The 15,900-nt window shown below is 46.1% G+C and overlaps 5 protein-coding genes and 1 non-coding gene across 6 annotated transcripts; 3 read left to right on the forward strand and 3 right to left on the reverse strand.

Annotated features, from left to right (window-relative positions):
* Positions 1-3,275: 3,275 nt before the first annotated feature.
* On the reverse strand, positions 3,276-3,563 carry F4812DRAFT_456718 (uncharacterized protein; the record flags this gene model as incomplete). The annotated part of the gene is made up of 2 exons (XM_047937038.1): positions 3,276-3,342; positions 3,460-3,563. The coding sequence occupies 2 exons, from the start codon at positions 3,561-3,563 to the stop codon at positions 3,276-3,278; spliced, it is 171 nt and encodes a 56-aa protein (XP_047793021.1).
* A 609-nt stretch (positions 3,564-4,172) lies between these two features.
* On the forward strand, positions 4,173-5,976 carry F4812DRAFT_418722 (ribonuclease III). Its single transcript, XM_047933276.1, has one exon. It carries the CDS (start codon positions 4,299-4,301, stop codon positions 5,574-5,576), a length of 1,278 nt encoding a protein of 425 aa, XP_047793022.1. The 5' UTR covers positions 4,173-4,298; the 3' UTR covers positions 5,577-5,976.
* F4812DRAFT_418724 (FabD/lysophospholipase-like protein) lies at positions 5,977-8,851 on the reverse strand. The gene has a single exon (XM_047933277.1). It carries the CDS (start codon positions 8,659-8,661, stop codon positions 6,142-6,144), a length of 2,520 nt encoding a protein of 839 aa, XP_047793023.1. The 5' UTR covers positions 8,662-8,851; the 3' UTR covers positions 5,977-6,141.
* A 224-nt stretch (positions 8,852-9,075) lies between these two features.
* Positions 9,076-11,428, forward strand: F4812DRAFT_418726 (uncharacterized protein). The gene has a single exon (XM_047933278.1). The coding sequence runs from the start codon at positions 9,564-9,566 to the stop codon at positions 11,169-11,171; it is 1,608 nt and encodes a 535-aa protein (XP_047793024.1). The 5' UTR covers positions 9,076-9,563; the 3' UTR covers positions 11,172-11,428.
* A 577-nt stretch (positions 11,429-12,005) lies between these two features.
* On the forward strand, positions 12,006-12,090 carry F4812DRAFT_t44. Its single transcript has one exon. It is a non-coding gene; the product is annotated as a tRNA-Asn (tRNA).
* A 325-nt stretch (positions 12,091-12,415) lies between these two features.
* Positions 12,416-15,862, reverse strand: F4812DRAFT_418731 (uncharacterized protein). Its single transcript, XM_047933279.1, has 5 exons — positions 14,796-15,862; positions 14,176-14,624; positions 13,164-14,099; positions 12,755-13,048; positions 12,416-12,697 (listed from the first exon to the last, which is right to left on the reverse strand). Exons 1-4 carry the CDS (start codon positions 15,526-15,528, stop codon positions 13,010-13,012), a joined length of 2,157 nt encoding a protein of 718 aa, XP_047793025.1. The 5' UTR covers positions 15,529-15,862; the 3' UTR covers positions 12,416-12,697; positions 12,755-13,009.
* Positions 15,863-15,900: the final 38 nt, after the last annotated feature.

The raw sequence follows: 15,900 nt of genomic DNA on the forward strand, positions 1-15,900 counted from the left end.
GGAAAGCAACCTTAAGACAACCTTTCGGTGATCTCTTGGAAGGTCGACATCTTCCCTGACATTACATATAGGTAGTATCATCACAGAGAACCCTATCACCTTATTTAAACAAATCGATCTGCTAATGAGACCGCTGTCATCGTAACAATGGTGGGGATCTAAACAGACTTTGTTTTAGCTTGACATTATTATTAGTACGTACGGTTTACCTTAGGTAGTGAGGGTCAAGTCACATCAATGTTTAGCGGCCGCCGATCAGAACGGGAACCTTATATGGCAACTAATAAATGTGGACAACGATATCATCTTAAACGACGACAAACACCGACGCGGCTGAACACCTAACTTAGCGGTTTATCCGGTCATCGTCGTCTACGTACGAAACATACATCAAACTTTTCGACCGTAAGGCTAAATCGGCAGATGATTTATCTATAATCCGTACACATCCAACTATCCAATGTAATGACGCCTATATCTTCGAGGCATTGCTCGTGTCTTTAATGTGCCGTGGATCACCAAAGCCGAAGTACATAGTAGGCAAAGTCATCTTGCCTTATTGTTTCTGATTCAAGCGCCGATCAGATTACCTAGCTGAAACGTCCACTTTAAAATTCTCCAAGCGTCAGGGCAGGGTTTTTTTTTTTTTTGGTTTTTTTTATGTGAGATTTATCCGTCTCATGCGCTCTCGTATCTATTGGCCGAGGCGTCTTCTCATGCCTGTTGATTCAGATTCAAATATGTTTTGTACGACATGGCAACTTCGCTTACCCGAGCCGCGGGCCAAGGGTCCCCAGCAGACGCCGGCGCGAAATGACGACGGCTTCACCAGCTAAGTTGAATAAAAGGGGCAGGCTAACTAACACACTGCGTTTTGACCCCCGGCCCTAGCTTTTTTTTTTTTTATGTCAACCTTATGTTGAGCATAAGCGACGTTATTATCAGTACTGCCATGATAACCAGATATTGGCGTCTAAACCACGGTCTTGGTTCCCCTCCCTTCCTTGTTTCATTTGCCCTACGTCCTCAATGCTTCCCCACGATACTAGGTTGGGGTTTGGGGGTAGGTAAACGTGTCCGATTTAATATGAAGGAAATAAGCACGTAACTATACTTGATCCAAATGTCGTGACTATGATTAATACTAGTTACACTGTATTTATTTAACATGCCGCAACTAGGTAGTCTTCCACAAGATATCAATTAGACACTTTGTCTAGCCGTCATCTAACCTTCACATATGACCCGCTCATTTCTAAGTACCTAGGTATGTACATAGTATGTCAGGTAGCTTTCCAGCCACATCAATGCAACTCTCGGAGCGACTAATGACACACATTTATATGCTATGTAGCCCTTTGTGTAGATCCGTTATTCATCCCTGGTGCTATTCATTTTCGTACTGGGTAAGTTTAATATATTATTGATCTCTCAACACTACATGTTGTAGAGCCTCTAGCAAGCCAGAAAACGATCTCCTTACGTTTAACAGAGGTAGACTATCACTCACAAAATGTGTCTATTACAAGACAAAGTTAGTAATGCTTCGCAGAAGTGAAGCGACGGGCTGTCATTAACTACCTAGGTACCTGACATCTGGCTACAATATTCATGGTCAGGTTAATTTATGTCGTGGATGTTGAAACGACTCCCATGTTACAAATAATATTCAGGAAAACATCAATTAGCCAACCTACCGAGCTCTACTGGTACGTAAAACATGTACGGAATATCAGCTTTTGTTGTAGTTGATGTACACCAACTGTAGCACAAGGGACACACCGATTCCGAGTCTTGATCGAATATATAGGATTTATTGGTGAGCGTTCTCGTTTGAAATACTGGTGTCATAAGCAATAAACCATATTAAGTAAATATCAATAGGGTTTTTCATCGGTCTTCACACTTATAGCATTAATAGTACCTAGTACGGATCTAAAGTGTCACGGTACCATCTGTGTGGAAGGTCCTTATAGGGGAAGATAGCAACGTCAAGCCCTTGAGTTGACATCCTTCTACTTTTTGGTATTGTAGCGGTTTGATAGCTATCTTCCAAACCCTTACATGAAGCATGTGTATCCTGCACTAACAGTTGGCCAGTTAGAAAAAATATTAATATGTTATAGACTACATTATTTAAACTAAAGTGAAGTCTCTTTCATATTAACAAGACTATCAGTAATATTTTATGAATTTCTATCTAATATCTCTTGCTGATCAAGATCACTTACCATGTTATCCCATATAACTTAATTACAGAACAGCTTATAAGCCATAGACTTTATTTCGAACCGTCATAAACTGGTATGACTTTGAAAGGGTCGGAGCCTAACTTGTTTATCTTACTATTTATTTTCATAAACTTACGAGAAATATTAAGTGATTTCATCTGAAATCACGAAAGCTAGTGGAGCTGCCTTCCGAGTTGATAATATCAGGTAGCTATAATATATAAAAGCTCCAATAACTTTGGACTTTTTTCTTAAAATAGTTCTATTTGGTACCTACCTATTTATACCGAACAAAAGATTATATATCGGTTACTGTCTTAAAGCGTATCTTGAAAGCCCTAGAGCTCGCTGATTTATTGCGTGATATGAAATCCAACCTTCCAATTTCGATCACCTAAGCATGAACGTTGCTCTAATAAGCGCTGAAATCATAGAAGTACATTTAATTATCAATAAAGTGCCACATTTTCATTTACATATATTCTACGAACCCAAGAAATATTTGAACTTTGTTATCAAGGATATTGTTTGTTGACTCAATGGAAGCTTCCAATTATATTTGAGTGTGCATGTCACTACTACGGCGAGCTTGATGAAAGGTGCTTACATATGGGTAGCTTAATGACTTTCCATTCGATGCCCCTTATTAACTTTAGACTCGTCGCCTAATTGCTTAGTTGATCTTGCTATCCTGCCGAGGTGGTGAAAATGGATATGTATAATGTAAATAAAATACAACACTCGGAGATACCAGGTTGGTTGGTACTGGCGGCAGACGTAGGGCTATGCCAGAACATGCACATTACCGGATTAAATCGAAAGATCTCAGGAAATGAATCGAATGGAAGGGTACTCAGGACAAGGACAACCCAGAGAGAAACATCCTTTCCCAAAGAAACGTCGGTAGTCGCCAGTATGATTCGAGGAATTGCATGCATCAACTGTGAAGCGTCACTTATACCCACTTCCATGTAACCCAATACCTTGTATTGCCCGTCTTTAGAATATGGTATATATACACCCCAACAACAAAAAACGTCGGCTTTATGATTCCTCTTCGGTTTTCTTTGCTTTCTGCGCCGCCTCGTACTCCCTGACCTGCTTGCTCCAGCTATAAATAAGAAAACCGAATTAGCATCGCAACAACACCGCCAACAACAATAATAACAATAACAATAACACTCCACCCGATCGCCCTCTCTGGGACATGGAATTTAGGTAGACGTACTATCGACTGGGGTAGAATCGACCCGGCTCTGGCATCTTATATCGGACCTCTCGATCGGCGCTGAGCTTCCACGTCAGGGCCGTGATGCCGAGGATCACGCCCATGAACACCGCCGTGTTCGCCTTCCAGTTGCTCGGCTGCGTGTACCAACCACCGGCCGGCGACCATACGTGCTTGGGGTAGCTTGTGGGAAGGTCAGATTTAGTCTGGCGAGGATCATGCGGTAGGTAGGAAGGTAGGTTAGGTATAGCTATAGCTTACGGAATTTTAGGACCGCCACCCTGCTAGGTATTAGTAACGCATAGTTAAGTTAGGTAAACGACAATTCGGAGGAGCACTTACCATCTTGTTCGAATATGCGACGAACAAATTGTATGTTGTATGCGGTCAATAGGTACCTAGGTGGGATAAATTGGGATTGGGGTGTTTGCGAAGGTTGCGGGTTAAATAGTAAATTGAGGTACCGCCTGCAAATCGAATACCTAGGTACCTACCTAGGTACCTAAGGTTAAGAGGTAGTAGTAAGTGCATTACCTAAACTTGGATACCTACCTTAGGTAATCGATATGGATGTGCCCGATTGGTGCTCGGGAGGGGTAATTATTAAACCGATTATCTAAGGTTCAAGTGTCGGGCATTAGCGGGGTGGCACGTGCATGGATCCTATTCATTGGTTCCCTTGTTAATCGGCCCCCAGTAGCTTCAATTTCACACAGAAACTTTTTCTTTAGCAGACAGACACGAGACCGCTTAATAGCCAATTGTCTTATTCTCCGCCAACCGTGTCGTGTTCTCAACCCGCCCAGTGCGTTGGCAGGAGGTGATCTGGGCTATCCAAAATGAAGAGAATAAGGTTGCACAGGTTATCGAGTCAATTACTCTCTACGACGCCTGCGAGGCCACCACCCAGTTCGACGAGGATATGTCGAGCCGCCCACATCTCGAGATTACAAGCCCCTCCTCTATGCTGCCAAAGGAGATGGCAGACGACGTCCTCCGAGGCCGTTCTCGAGGAACCGGACGATAGTGAAGAGATCCCCATACTGCCGCCGGGAGAGGATCATATAGCGCCGCTGCCATCCCCGCCTCCGGACCGAGCTCTATATTCCGCGAAGCTTGCCGCTCTACATGCGCGACTCTCGCTCTCTTCTAAAATCCCTTTACAGACTCTCGCTCGCGCCCTCATAGACCCCTCCGCCGACGCAGACCCCCGCTTCAACAATGCGAACCTTGCATTTGTGGGCGCATCCATCCTTCAGTACCACACCTCGGAATTCCTCATCACCCGGTACCCCCGCTTGCCCATGGCCATTCTCTTCTCCGCCATGAAGGGTTACTCCGGCGTCCCAGCCCTGCACCAGATTGCCCGCGCCTGGGGTGTAGAAGCGGCCGCCGCGCCCGGCGAGGAGGTCGATCCCGGATTGCTACAGTTTTCGCAGGACAAGCCGACCGTCATGATGAGCAAGTGGGGCTACGTGCGTGCCGAGTCCAAGGAGATCCAGAAGTACAAGTGGCGCCGGGGTCTCAGCAGTTCGGTCGTGTACGACGACGCATTCGGCGAGATGGTAACGAAGCAAAGGCAGGAGCAGCAGCAGAATGCGGAGGAAGCCTCGCCCGAGGTCAGCGCGGCGAGAAACACAAAAGATCCGGTCGTGGATGACCCGGTGGGGAATGCGCACGCGAACTTCGTGCGCGCCGTCGTGGGCGCCGTCTATCTGCACTGCGGGCGGGAAGTCACCAAGACCTTCGTCAAGGCGCACGTCCTTTCGCGGACGCTCGACCTCTCCGGCATGTTCGAATTCAAGACGCCGGCGAGAGAGCTTGTCAGGCTGTGCGGGCGAGAAGACTTCGACCCCCCCGTCGCCAGGCTGCTGAGCGAGACGGGTCGACTAAGTAGGACGCCCGTGTTCGTGGTGGGCATCTACAGCGGGCGAGACCTGCTAGGCGAGGGCGCAGCCAGCAGCCTCAACGACGCGAGAGTAGCAGCCGCCATCAATGCGCTGAAAGCGTGGTATCTATATAGCCCGGTCGACACGGCGGTGCCGAGCGACGCCTTTACGGAAAATGCCCCCCCGTATAAGCCGGCGTACGTCGATATCGGTGAGATCATATCGTAAAAAAAAAAAAAAAAGAAGATTTTTTTCTTCTTTTCCTCTACGCGCCAAGAAAGTTTGCGTACCGGATTATCCGTTCACGGAGAGATAATTTCAAAAATCGTTACTGGATAAATGGTACCGGAGGGGAAAATCATAACGCGGGGGAAAAAAAGAAAAGAAAAAAGAAAAGTATACAAAAATGGGATGATGATACCAGGTACCTAACCTAGCTGCTACGGAACTCATGAGGGTGGGATTCGAAAGGGGGAGGGGCGGCATACACACATATGTGTGTATCATTGTACTATATTCAGAAGCCGCGAGCATAGATGGCCCATGTAGAACATACGAAGACAGCACCCATAACCACTCTTCGGCCGAGTGTAAATATCTACATACTTTGCATGACCTTGATTTAAGGGTATCAAAAAAATCCCTTCTTTATTTTCCAAATCCCTGATCCGTTGAAATGTGTCTCCTATCTAATTCGTAGGTTGGGGTGGGGGGTTCTAATCTTATGTACATGGAGGCAACGGGGATATATTTCTGCTGATTATTATTAGATCAATTTCAAGCAGCGACATAGCTAACTGAAATGATCGCCTTCTCCCAGCCTATCTGCGATGCCCAAGCGCATCAATCGCCTATACGCCTCCTTCTTAGCGGCCGCCTCGCCTTCTTCGCGTAGCTTTTTCTTGCGCTCGTAAACAGCGCGCACGCAACGGCGGATACGGTCCTTGCCCTCGTCGAAGTTGGCGCGTGCGAGCGCCACCACCTTATCGACTTGCTCCGGCGTGTAGACGAAGTTCCAAGTGCTCATGTAGTCGCTCTCAGCCGGATTGACGCCTCCCACCTTCGGGTTTGCCAAGAATGGCAAATACACCACGGTAATACCAGCTTTAGGCTCCATCAGCTGCCACGACAGCGCGTCGTCCGTGAGCGCCTTTGCTATAGGCGGGGGCGGCTTCGACGATCGCTCCTCGGTTGTGCCTACCCACACCGTACAATAACCCAAGTCCGAATCTTCAGGATGGGATACGTCGTGCTTCGCCTTGGCGCTTGGTTCTTCGGGTTGATACTTGGCCGAATTGTGGCTTTGAGCCTGGTCTTGCTGCGCCTCTCGAACCTTGCTTTCTGCATCCACTGGCGAGCCTGCTTGGGCGGCGTCCAGCTGCTGTTCGATTTTCTGCGTCGAGTCTGTTTCCCTCGGCCATCCAGCGCCAATGGGCCAGCCCTGGATGCCACGTTGGCGCGCGTACCCGTCTGCTACTGACAGCCAGTTGTCCGTCTTAACATCCGCGGAGGCGTCAAATGCAACAATAATGTCGACATCTCGACCAGGTCGGAGTAGGGGGTAAATGGGCAAGTTATTCGACATGCCAGCGTCCATCAACTGTATGTATTCATTATTGTATATTGTTGTCGGTGTCGTGAATCGTAGCTTTCCTTCCATATTGTAAGTAAAATTAGGTATTTGTGCTGGATCGATCGGATGAACCTTTTCCAAGTCTTCATTATAACCATAGATCATGCCGTCAAGTGTAGAAAACCCGGTCAACTTTCTAACGAGTGGTCGGATTTCACGATAATAGTGGCTGAGAGTAGCGCAAAAAGCGCTACCGAAGATACCCATCATAATGGGCATACGGAGCTCCGGTAAGTGATAGTAATCACCCTCCGGGGGAACATCCTCCCCGTTATTAAACCGTCGACCGAGAGCCCAAGTTGGTATTCCGGCGTTGAACTCTTCACAAAAGAATTCGTAAGGGGTTAGCTCGAACCATTGAAACCATGCCTCCTGCTTCGCTATCTCCTTTGCTTGTTCCGTATTGGCGGTGCCACTTTTAGACCCTTGGTTGGTGTTGGCTATACTCGGAATCTCGTGGCGGACGGCAGTATAGATTGGCATGGGATTTTGTCCGTACTTGATGTATTCTCTTTGGTTAGAGAGTTTAAAGTCTCGCTCATTAACGCCGAGCTCGCCTTTCGGCACTAGAAGCCTTGCTGCTAATAAAATCCCATACACGTCAACGAGGCCAAAAGCTCCCTTGGGATCCCCTTTCAGCTTTTCGACTAAACTGCTTAGAAGGAGCTTGTTAGTTGGAGACGATGTCACAGATGAAAATGCAGCCGGAGGGTACGCGATATGAACTCCTAATCTTGCTTTCAAGTGGTCAACGATGCGATCGAACCGACAGTTCGTCAAAGACGAATGGTAGAGAGCCTGCATCCAGCATGATCCACTGACGCCTGAAGTATACGTTACGCAGTCGAATAGCCCATCTTCTTGAGTAGCGAGGAGAGAACCCGTGCATGCGACTAGTGCCCGCAAGCCGCCGCCAGAACCACACATGGCTATGGTAGGAACGTCGTCGGGATTAATATCCTTCTCGTCTAGTCCAAGATACTTGGCTAACGCCGCCGTGGCGATTTTCTTGCGACGAGCTAAGTACTCTTTTTCTTCATCGCAAAGCTCGTCCGAGACGCGCACCTTGGCAGAGTATTGAATTTCGGGGTGAATGAAGGGGTCATGAGCCTCCTTCCATATCTCCTTAGCCAGCGACCCGTCTGCCATGGAAAGCTCACGCTGGAGCTTACGGATCTGCACAGGTATAGCCTTGGACCAATCAGGAAGGATCATGTCGACGATGCGATCAGATAGTGAAGACCATTCAATATCGGTGACATTTACAAAGTCTTCGAGCCGGCGGGTAAAGGATGACCAAGCAGCCTCCTCTGTCTGATGTTGTTGTGAACCATCTTGGACATCCTTGGGAACCTTCTTGGCCTGTTCGGCAAGGCGAGCCTGGCGAAACTTTTGGTCTGGATAAAGCGAGTATATGAGTAAACCGGTGAGAAGGAGTAGAGTCACGGGTACAACTATAAGGGGACCTTTACCAGCTTCGGTCTCCCTTCGTCGTTGTTTTGGGGAACTAAAAAAGCCACGCAGGAATTGGCTTTGCTGCAATTGGGATGATCGACTAGATATTCTGGATGCGCCGCAGCGGATCGACGGTAGGGCTAATCGATGTGTCCCATGAAAAAATCTAGTTAATTGCCTTGCATAGCAAATTGCTATTAGTTGAGATCTCGGGATGGATCTCATAACTAAAGCTTATAGGTTAGGTACGGACCAATACACAAGCCTTGCTAGTAGTATGGCGAGTTGGAATCGGCAACATGACTTTTATAAACGGAGCTGAGCTAAAGTGAGCTAAAGTGAGCTAAAGATGGTAAAATGGTAATTTTAGAGGTTAGAAGGTAGAAATTTGGATAAAAGAGAGTTTCGTACGTACGTGCATATCTAATTTCATCGGAAAAGCAAGTTCCAAGGTTGTTTGCGACCTGGACTTGCCCATAACCTACCAAAGGTATGGTACGATATCGTGACATCATTTATCTTGACATACTAATGTACCTCCTAAATTTGGTCTAATATGCACGTAAGCGGATCTCTGAATTTTAATTACAAGCGTGCAACTCCAAGTGTGCAACTAAGCATAATAATTATCGAGCGAGGATTATAGAATCAACATCACTGTTCCTACCTAACCTTAGGTAAATACGGTCCTCACCGTAGGTAGTGGCTAGCACTTGCCGCCTAGATCTGCTACAGTGCTACGACACGCTGAAGAGATGGGCAATTGCCTTTTTAAACAGGTGTACCTAGTTCTTGCACTCCCCGAAGCATCGTCGTCATAACAGTTTCCTATACAAAGTACCTAACCTAGGTATCCTAGGTACTCCGGAGAAGGCAGCATGGGGGTTCTTAGAAAATCAGGTCATATGTAACAAGTACATTGCCCATAAAGTTACCTACCTAAGGTATACCTCATGGCGGATGACCTTGTTCTCCCCAAACCTATAGGTACACTTAGCCTAACTCTCAGCTATCATCCTATTCCTCGGAATTTGAGAATTAATAGCAGTTTAATTTCAAACACCACAGAACAGCTTAGGTAAATCAATAATACATCATAAGAGCACAGTTAGGTTCATCTTATTACTATGTCGCTACACAGGTGGTCGTTACCTAGCAGGGCTTTTCCTCGTGAGAAATCCAAGGACGTCGACCCAGACCACCATGCTAGGTTCCCAACTATACATATCGGTGACAGCATCTCCCGCCGACGAGCGAATATCTCCTCAGCATTTGCTAATTTATTCGAAAAAGACGAGAACCGACTAAGCACTGAAGAAACTAGCGGAACTCGTCTTACTGCCAGCAACTGGCGGCCCTTCTCTCGTATCGAGAATCTAACATCAAGTACTAGGTTAAAACTGGCAAAACGTAAAGATGGATCTGGCAGCATTGGCAAGACCACCCTGCAAATGTCTGGTCCTGTTAGCCAAGTTAATTCCGAACAAGTGGTGTCACTACGGGAAGCATTGGAAGAACGTGACGAGTGTGAACCGCTTGATGACCACACTCGTATCAAGTCATCGGAAGGGAAGAGTTCAGATGACGACAGTTCGCCAAGTTCACTCACAAGAGTTCGCAGTGCCTCGTCATCTTACCCCTCTGAAGGTATCCGTTCCCCGCCGAACCATTGTCATTCGCCACAGTTGAATACGTGGACAAAAGACTTCATAGCTGAAATCACTCACTTTGGCACATATCCGTCAGGAAAGTCTCAGAGGAAAACCAGTTCTTCGACTAACGATACGTCAGGACTGAGCAGTAGAGCTGGTAAGTGTCTTATGGAAGAATTAGCTGCAGCTGGCGGAACTTCAGATACCGATACCAGAACAGCGAGTAGGGATCACACCCTGAAACCACCATTTTCGGATGTTGCTTCCACTACTTATCCCCAGGACCGGCCAGCCAAGGCCCCTAAGTCCATGTACTACGGCAACTTCATTCACACGGCGGAGCAGGAAATCCAGGAGACATCCCAGAGGAATGTCCTTTCCGGACTTGATGGTCAAGGCTCGAGTACTTCAGCTATCCATGGTAGTTATCCTGAACTTGGACCTTCTCATACCAGCTCATCCGATGATGAGTTTCCGTTTCGGCCGAGCCCTACAAGTTCTGCAGGTCTTCTTCGTGGGAGCATGGACACGGGCAAGAAACGGTCTACCAGGAGAATACTTTGGAGGAGACAAGGTGGTCCCTATCATACTATGCCTGCATCTGTTGCCCGAGACAATTCCTGGAGAGGCCGAACCCCCCCGGCTTCATCTCCGCTAGAAAAACCACCGCAGTCTGGATTCCATTTTAGAGAATCTGACAGATCTTCTGTTACATTGGTAGAACGAATTTATAAGTTTAAGCTCAGAAAGTGGATTAAAAAGGTGTGTATCAGAACCAAGGTGCGATTCGATCACGCTATGAACATAGAAGCGGCTCCAAAAACACTACGTAGGCGAAAGCCCAAGTCATACAGATCGCGGAAGGCAAAAAAGTACATTGACGCTCGCAAAGCAACAGCACACTCCACAGGAAGTCATTGGAAGACATTTGAGGTCACGAAAAGAACGAAGAGGTCTAGTAAGGAGAAGGACGGAATAGCACAAAGGTTCATGAACTCGCTTAAGCCGAAGCATAGCATCCATTTCCCCGTGCAAGAGAAGGCTAGGGCAGGCAAAAGAAGAGTACAGTCATGTCCACATTGAGGGGAATGGATGGGGGATAAACATTCATTACGTCGTGGGTGCAACTTGTCGAAAGATGCTTATACCTAAGTCGTTCCAGTTAGAGTGATTGTTGGTTTGGTTTGGTATAACACTATTACGGTAGCATTACGCGCCATATCCGCCTTTTAACTAAAGGGTTCACGGTGCCAGCTGGGAATCGGGTTACGGTGTATTTTCTAGATTATCCTCTGAGTTCAGTTCAAACTCTTAGAGAGAAAATGCATCATAAAATGTGCTGAAGCGTGTTGCCCCTATCTTATATGAGTTCCGTGAAGTGAACGTATACTATTTCTTGTGTATCACCAATAAGATATTATAGCATGTTGGTAATGACAGAGCTTCATTCTGAGCCTTTTCTTTAACCCTTCAAGTTAGTTTAAGACTTCGGTAGTCGGCCTTTACCCTTCGAACTGCCGATCCCCTAGTAATACTGTACCCACTCTTTTCTCCGAAGTCAATGAAAAAAAATAGGGTAAGTAGGTAGGGTTTATCGAGGGCATTGGAACTGTCACGATATCGATATACTACAACGTGGAGACGAGTAAAAGGTGGAGAATTAGTTAACTCGATGGGTAAATTTTCAAGACGTACAATGATTCCTCTCCGGCTGAATAGGTAAGGGCCTATATGACAAGGTTAGAGACGGTCCGATCTCAGTATAAGTGCATGCCATGGAAAGCTTTCTACTCTGTATGACGAGAATACCTAGGAAGTTAAGATTTTCGTATGAAGTTGTTTTGAGAGCTGTTGTCGGAGTGAGCAATATAGTGTATGTTACCAGCGACAGGGACCATCGCACACTATAGCAACTAGTCCCCGGTGGCGCAATTGGCTAGCGCGTCTGACTGTTACTGCAACTGTTATCAGGAGGTTGAAAGTTCGAGCCTTTCCCGAGGAGACTTAACTTTTTGCTCTATTGTTTTCCTTTTCTCAAGAGAAACGAAACGGATTTAATTTTTTTTTTTCCTGCTCAATTAAGACATCCTAGGTGGTTCCGACTTTAGACTGCTATCCTCTTATATACCACGGCTGATTGTGTAATACTGATTGTGTAATACCTCTTTGAGTGTTCACTTCCGTTGAGGTCGAAGAGCTCTATCAAGTCTCATTGTTATTTTTATTTTTTTTATTTTTTTATCTTTTACAAAAAGCAATATGCTCATAATTATCCAGCCAGAAGAGTGGAAGAAAAAAAGAAACCTTTTCAAAAATTTATATAAACTGCTTAAACTAGTCCTTGCGACGAGCTTCGGTTCTCAGACTGGTATTATTCTTACCGAACGACTACGCCCAAACGAATCAGTTACCTAGGGGGAATCAGACTACCTCTTGACATCTTGGATTTCATAATATTTTTCTATTCTACTTAATTGCCTTCTCTTGCAGACTTCATTCTGGCCTAGACGAGGGTGTTTAAGGGAATAATAATGTTCCCCATCGCGTAACAAGTAGTTGATCGTTCAGCATCCCAACACTAGACACTGACTGCCTACCTGATATCAATCCTAACAATGTCAGACATGCAATATGTATATCGAAGGCCATGACATTACTTTACATACCTAAGGTATTCTTTGATTAAGTAGTGGAGAGTTGGAGTCAAGGGATGCCAGGTATCTATCTATATAATCAACAAGGCCAATCTATAGAACCACTCCATGACGACTCGTAAAGGGATACCTAAATCCCACTCTTGAAAGATATATGCCATGCGCTACCTGATCTGAGCCCCCATAAGCCTGCCTTCGAGGGAGCAGCGTGCTCCTTATAAATGCCAGGCATGCTAGTGGATCTATCTCCCAATCTGTCCTGGTGCATCATTTTTTCTGATGCTTTTTGGCCTTGCTAATTTTCTTCTGTTCATCGCGTAGCATGTTAGCACCTTAACTAAAACGACCCTTACCAAATAGATTGAGCGTGAGTATGGAAAGACAACGATAATATATATGAAACCCTATGAGGAATTCTTACCAGTTCTTTGTCGATAGCCATGACCAAATAACTTTTCTTTTCCACATTGCAGCTAATCATACCAGGCCGCAATCCGAGATTTTCTTCCAGTTCATCCCAAAACTGACTCTTATATCTCCGTTGTATCGATGCCAACCTTTCCCAATTATTATGTTCTTGAGCCATTAAAGAGAAATGACGTACACCCTCTTGGACCATCTCTTCCTTAGTAACATGCCGACTCCTTTGGGGGGGTTTTCTTCTTTCTCCCTCTTCTTCTTCTCCTTCTCCTTCTTTTTCTTCTCCTTCTCCTTCTTTCGCCTGGTTATCAGACGCTACGCTTTCGTCCGCACTGTTAGGATTTTGGTCTGCTACTGCATCTAATACTGCATCGAATGTTGCTGGTGTTGATGATTCTTTCTGCGACTTGCCCTTATTTTTACCACCTTTCTTGCCACCTTTTACCTTCGGCTCCACAATGTGCATAGGGACTTCGATGTCCACCGATGCTTCAGGAGTTTCGGACGCGCTTGTGGCCGTGATACTCTTTCCACCGTCAGCGGTTAGACGCTTTCGGATTTGAATCTTGACGTAACTGTCGTTGAGAGGCCGTATCCCTTTCGTATCATCAGAAGCCTCGTCATCAACATCCATCCGTGCGGTAGGGCAAAAGAGGAGCGCCTGTCCTGTTCGAAGGCCGACTATCGTGCGAAAGAGTGAATTGTTGTGCCCGGGATCCTGTGTATTAGCTCCGGCAAGATGTCTTTTGAGAACTTCATACCAGTTCGGGGAGAGAAAGCGGTGAACAAATGTGGCATTAACCAAGTCAATAAGCGTAGGCGACAGCGTGGGTTCCTGGGTAGCAATTACCACGCGCGTTCCAGTATGTCGCTGTTGGCGAATAACGGAGACCAACTCATTTGTAAGGACACGCGCCTCACCAGATTGGGCTAGGAACTGGTCACGATTAGTTCCCATTTATTTTCTTTCTTGGATCATCATCTTGTTTGCTTTCGACTAGGGGTGGCATTACCTTATGGGCTTCATCCATCGCCACAACGCGCCCGCATTTGTTCCGTTCCTCGAGAAATATAGAAAGACAGATCGAGAATAATGTACAAGCTTCATCAGAGCTCATGAAAGGATCACTCATGTCAACGATAGTTAATGAGCCCGGCTCAAATGCCCAGATATTCTCCGGCGACTTCGCTGGCCGAGTCGATTTTGTCATTGGCGAGGGCGCCATAAAGTTGTCAAGTAGCTGAAGACGAAGGTTCAGAGACGTCTCTTGCCCACTCATCCATTTGACTGAAGCAATACGTTCCCGAAATTTCGAATAGGTAAAAGCCGATCCTTCCATAGCTATCGTACGAACAATGTCCATTACAACTTCCATATATAACGGAGTCTTGTCAGCTGTAGGGTCAACAGCCATGAGCTTCAATATTCTCGAAGCGTCTAACTGGTGTTCGTCGAAATAAACTATAACAACGGGTCAATAAAAGTTTTTTGTAATAAGAGGTTTAGAAGTTGTGCAAGTCTCGGGAAACAACTTTCTAGACCGTTAGATAAGGAGATGCGAGCCCTTACAGCAAATTAGGTAGGAAAAGGGGAGAGAGAAAGAGAGAGAAAAGGAAGCTCTTAATTACGTACGGGGTACGACTTTCGGCTTTGGGCTACCTGGTGGTAAGCCCGGAAGATTGGTGTACAGACGCTTCATCGCCCAAATGTTGGACGGCGAAACGAGGATGGTTACGGGAATACCTGAGGAGCACAAATAAGCCGCCTCGCACACCTGAGCTGTACTGTAGTTTGCGTGATCGTCGTAATGCATAACCATGCCTGCGAGCGGATATGGGAGAGCCCCGGCATTATTGCTGGCAATAAGAGAATTCTCTAACAGGCAGCATAGCGTGTGACTCTTCCCTGCTCCTTGGGAACCGCAGATGAAGGCGGACCAAGGTACGTTGACGTTACCAATGACGAGGCCATCCTCTAGAGAGGCAGCGATCTTATTATCCCGGCGAGTGCCAATCAGTCCATACTGGGGGACCAAATCTGAGTTATGTTCACTCTGTGATAATTCAGAGTGGACAAATTTATCAACGGCAGCTGTGAAGATGGGAGAATTGCTCAGAGTTCGAGCCAGCTCTTGGTGCCGAAGACTCGAGTCCTGCTGCTCTTTAAGAAAATCATCACCGTCTATGAATGACAAGAGGTTTTGATACTTTGATGCCCTAGGACCTAGAGAAGAATCCGGGGATATAGATTCTTCCTGTGTGTTCGTAGTAGCTTTTGGGCGTGAAAGATCCCAGAAGTTTTTAGCAAGCAAGTTTTTGCTGTTGAGGGCTCTATGAACTGCTAAGGATCTATTAGCAATTCTCATATTGAAGAGCTCTCAATGTGATTAAAGATATGGTAATGTAATTGAATAAGAATTCTGCCAACTTCGAAGCCAAGCTTCCAGGGCTTCCAGGTATGTATTATCCCTGGGACTATCAGTAGAGGTAGCTATCAATCACAAGCTACAAACGAATCAAAGCCTCGCGCTTTTATAGACGATTGTTTACGATAACCAAGGTCCACGCATCTTCAAGGCACCTTATGAATTCGTTTGCATGGAGACAGACAGCTAACCTAGGTAGATTACTGATAGGTCGCTTGCATTAGGTTAGGTACCTATCTAAGGTACGAAGTGAAGTTATTTTACCAGAACTTCAATGAGTGGATTTAACAAATTTTTTTTTCTCATGGCCGC

Source organism: Daldinia caldariorum (genome assembly GCF_022478825.1).
Source record: "Daldinia caldariorum strain CBS 122874 unplaced genomic scaffold F4812scaffold_3, whole genome shotgun sequence".
Lineage (NCBI taxonomy): Eukaryota > Fungi > Ascomycota > Sordariomycetes > Xylariales > Hypoxylaceae > Daldinia > Daldinia caldariorum.

What these genes read in the sequence shown, in the direction of transcription:
- F4812DRAFT_418726 (XM_047933278.1), top strand. Translation starts at nt 9,564, where the DNA reads ATGTCGCTACACAGGTGGTCGTTACCTAGCAGGGCTTTTCCTCGTGAG.
- F4812DRAFT_418722 (XM_047933276.1), top strand. Translation starts at nt 4,299, where the DNA reads ATGAAGAGAATAAGGTTGCACAGGTTATCGAGTCAATTACTCTCTACG.
- F4812DRAFT_418724 (XM_047933277.1), bottom strand. Translation starts at nt 8,661, where the DNA reads ATGAGATCCATCCCGAGATCTCAACTAATAGCAATTTGCTATGCAAGG.
- F4812DRAFT_418731 (XM_047933279.1), bottom strand. Translation starts at nt 15,528, where the DNA reads ATGAGAATTGCTAATAGATCCTTAGCAGTTCATAGAGCCCTCAACAGC. An exon ending in AAAGCCGAAAGTCGTACCCC is followed by an intron (nt 14,625 to 14,795) that starts GTACGTAATTAA and finishes CCGTTGTTATAG; the next exon opens with TTTATTTCGACGAACACCAG. An exon ending in CGATGGATGAAGCCCATAAG is followed by an intron (nt 14,100 to 14,175) that starts GTAATGCCACCC and finishes AATCGTGACCAG; the next exon opens with TTCCTAGCCCAATCTGGTGA.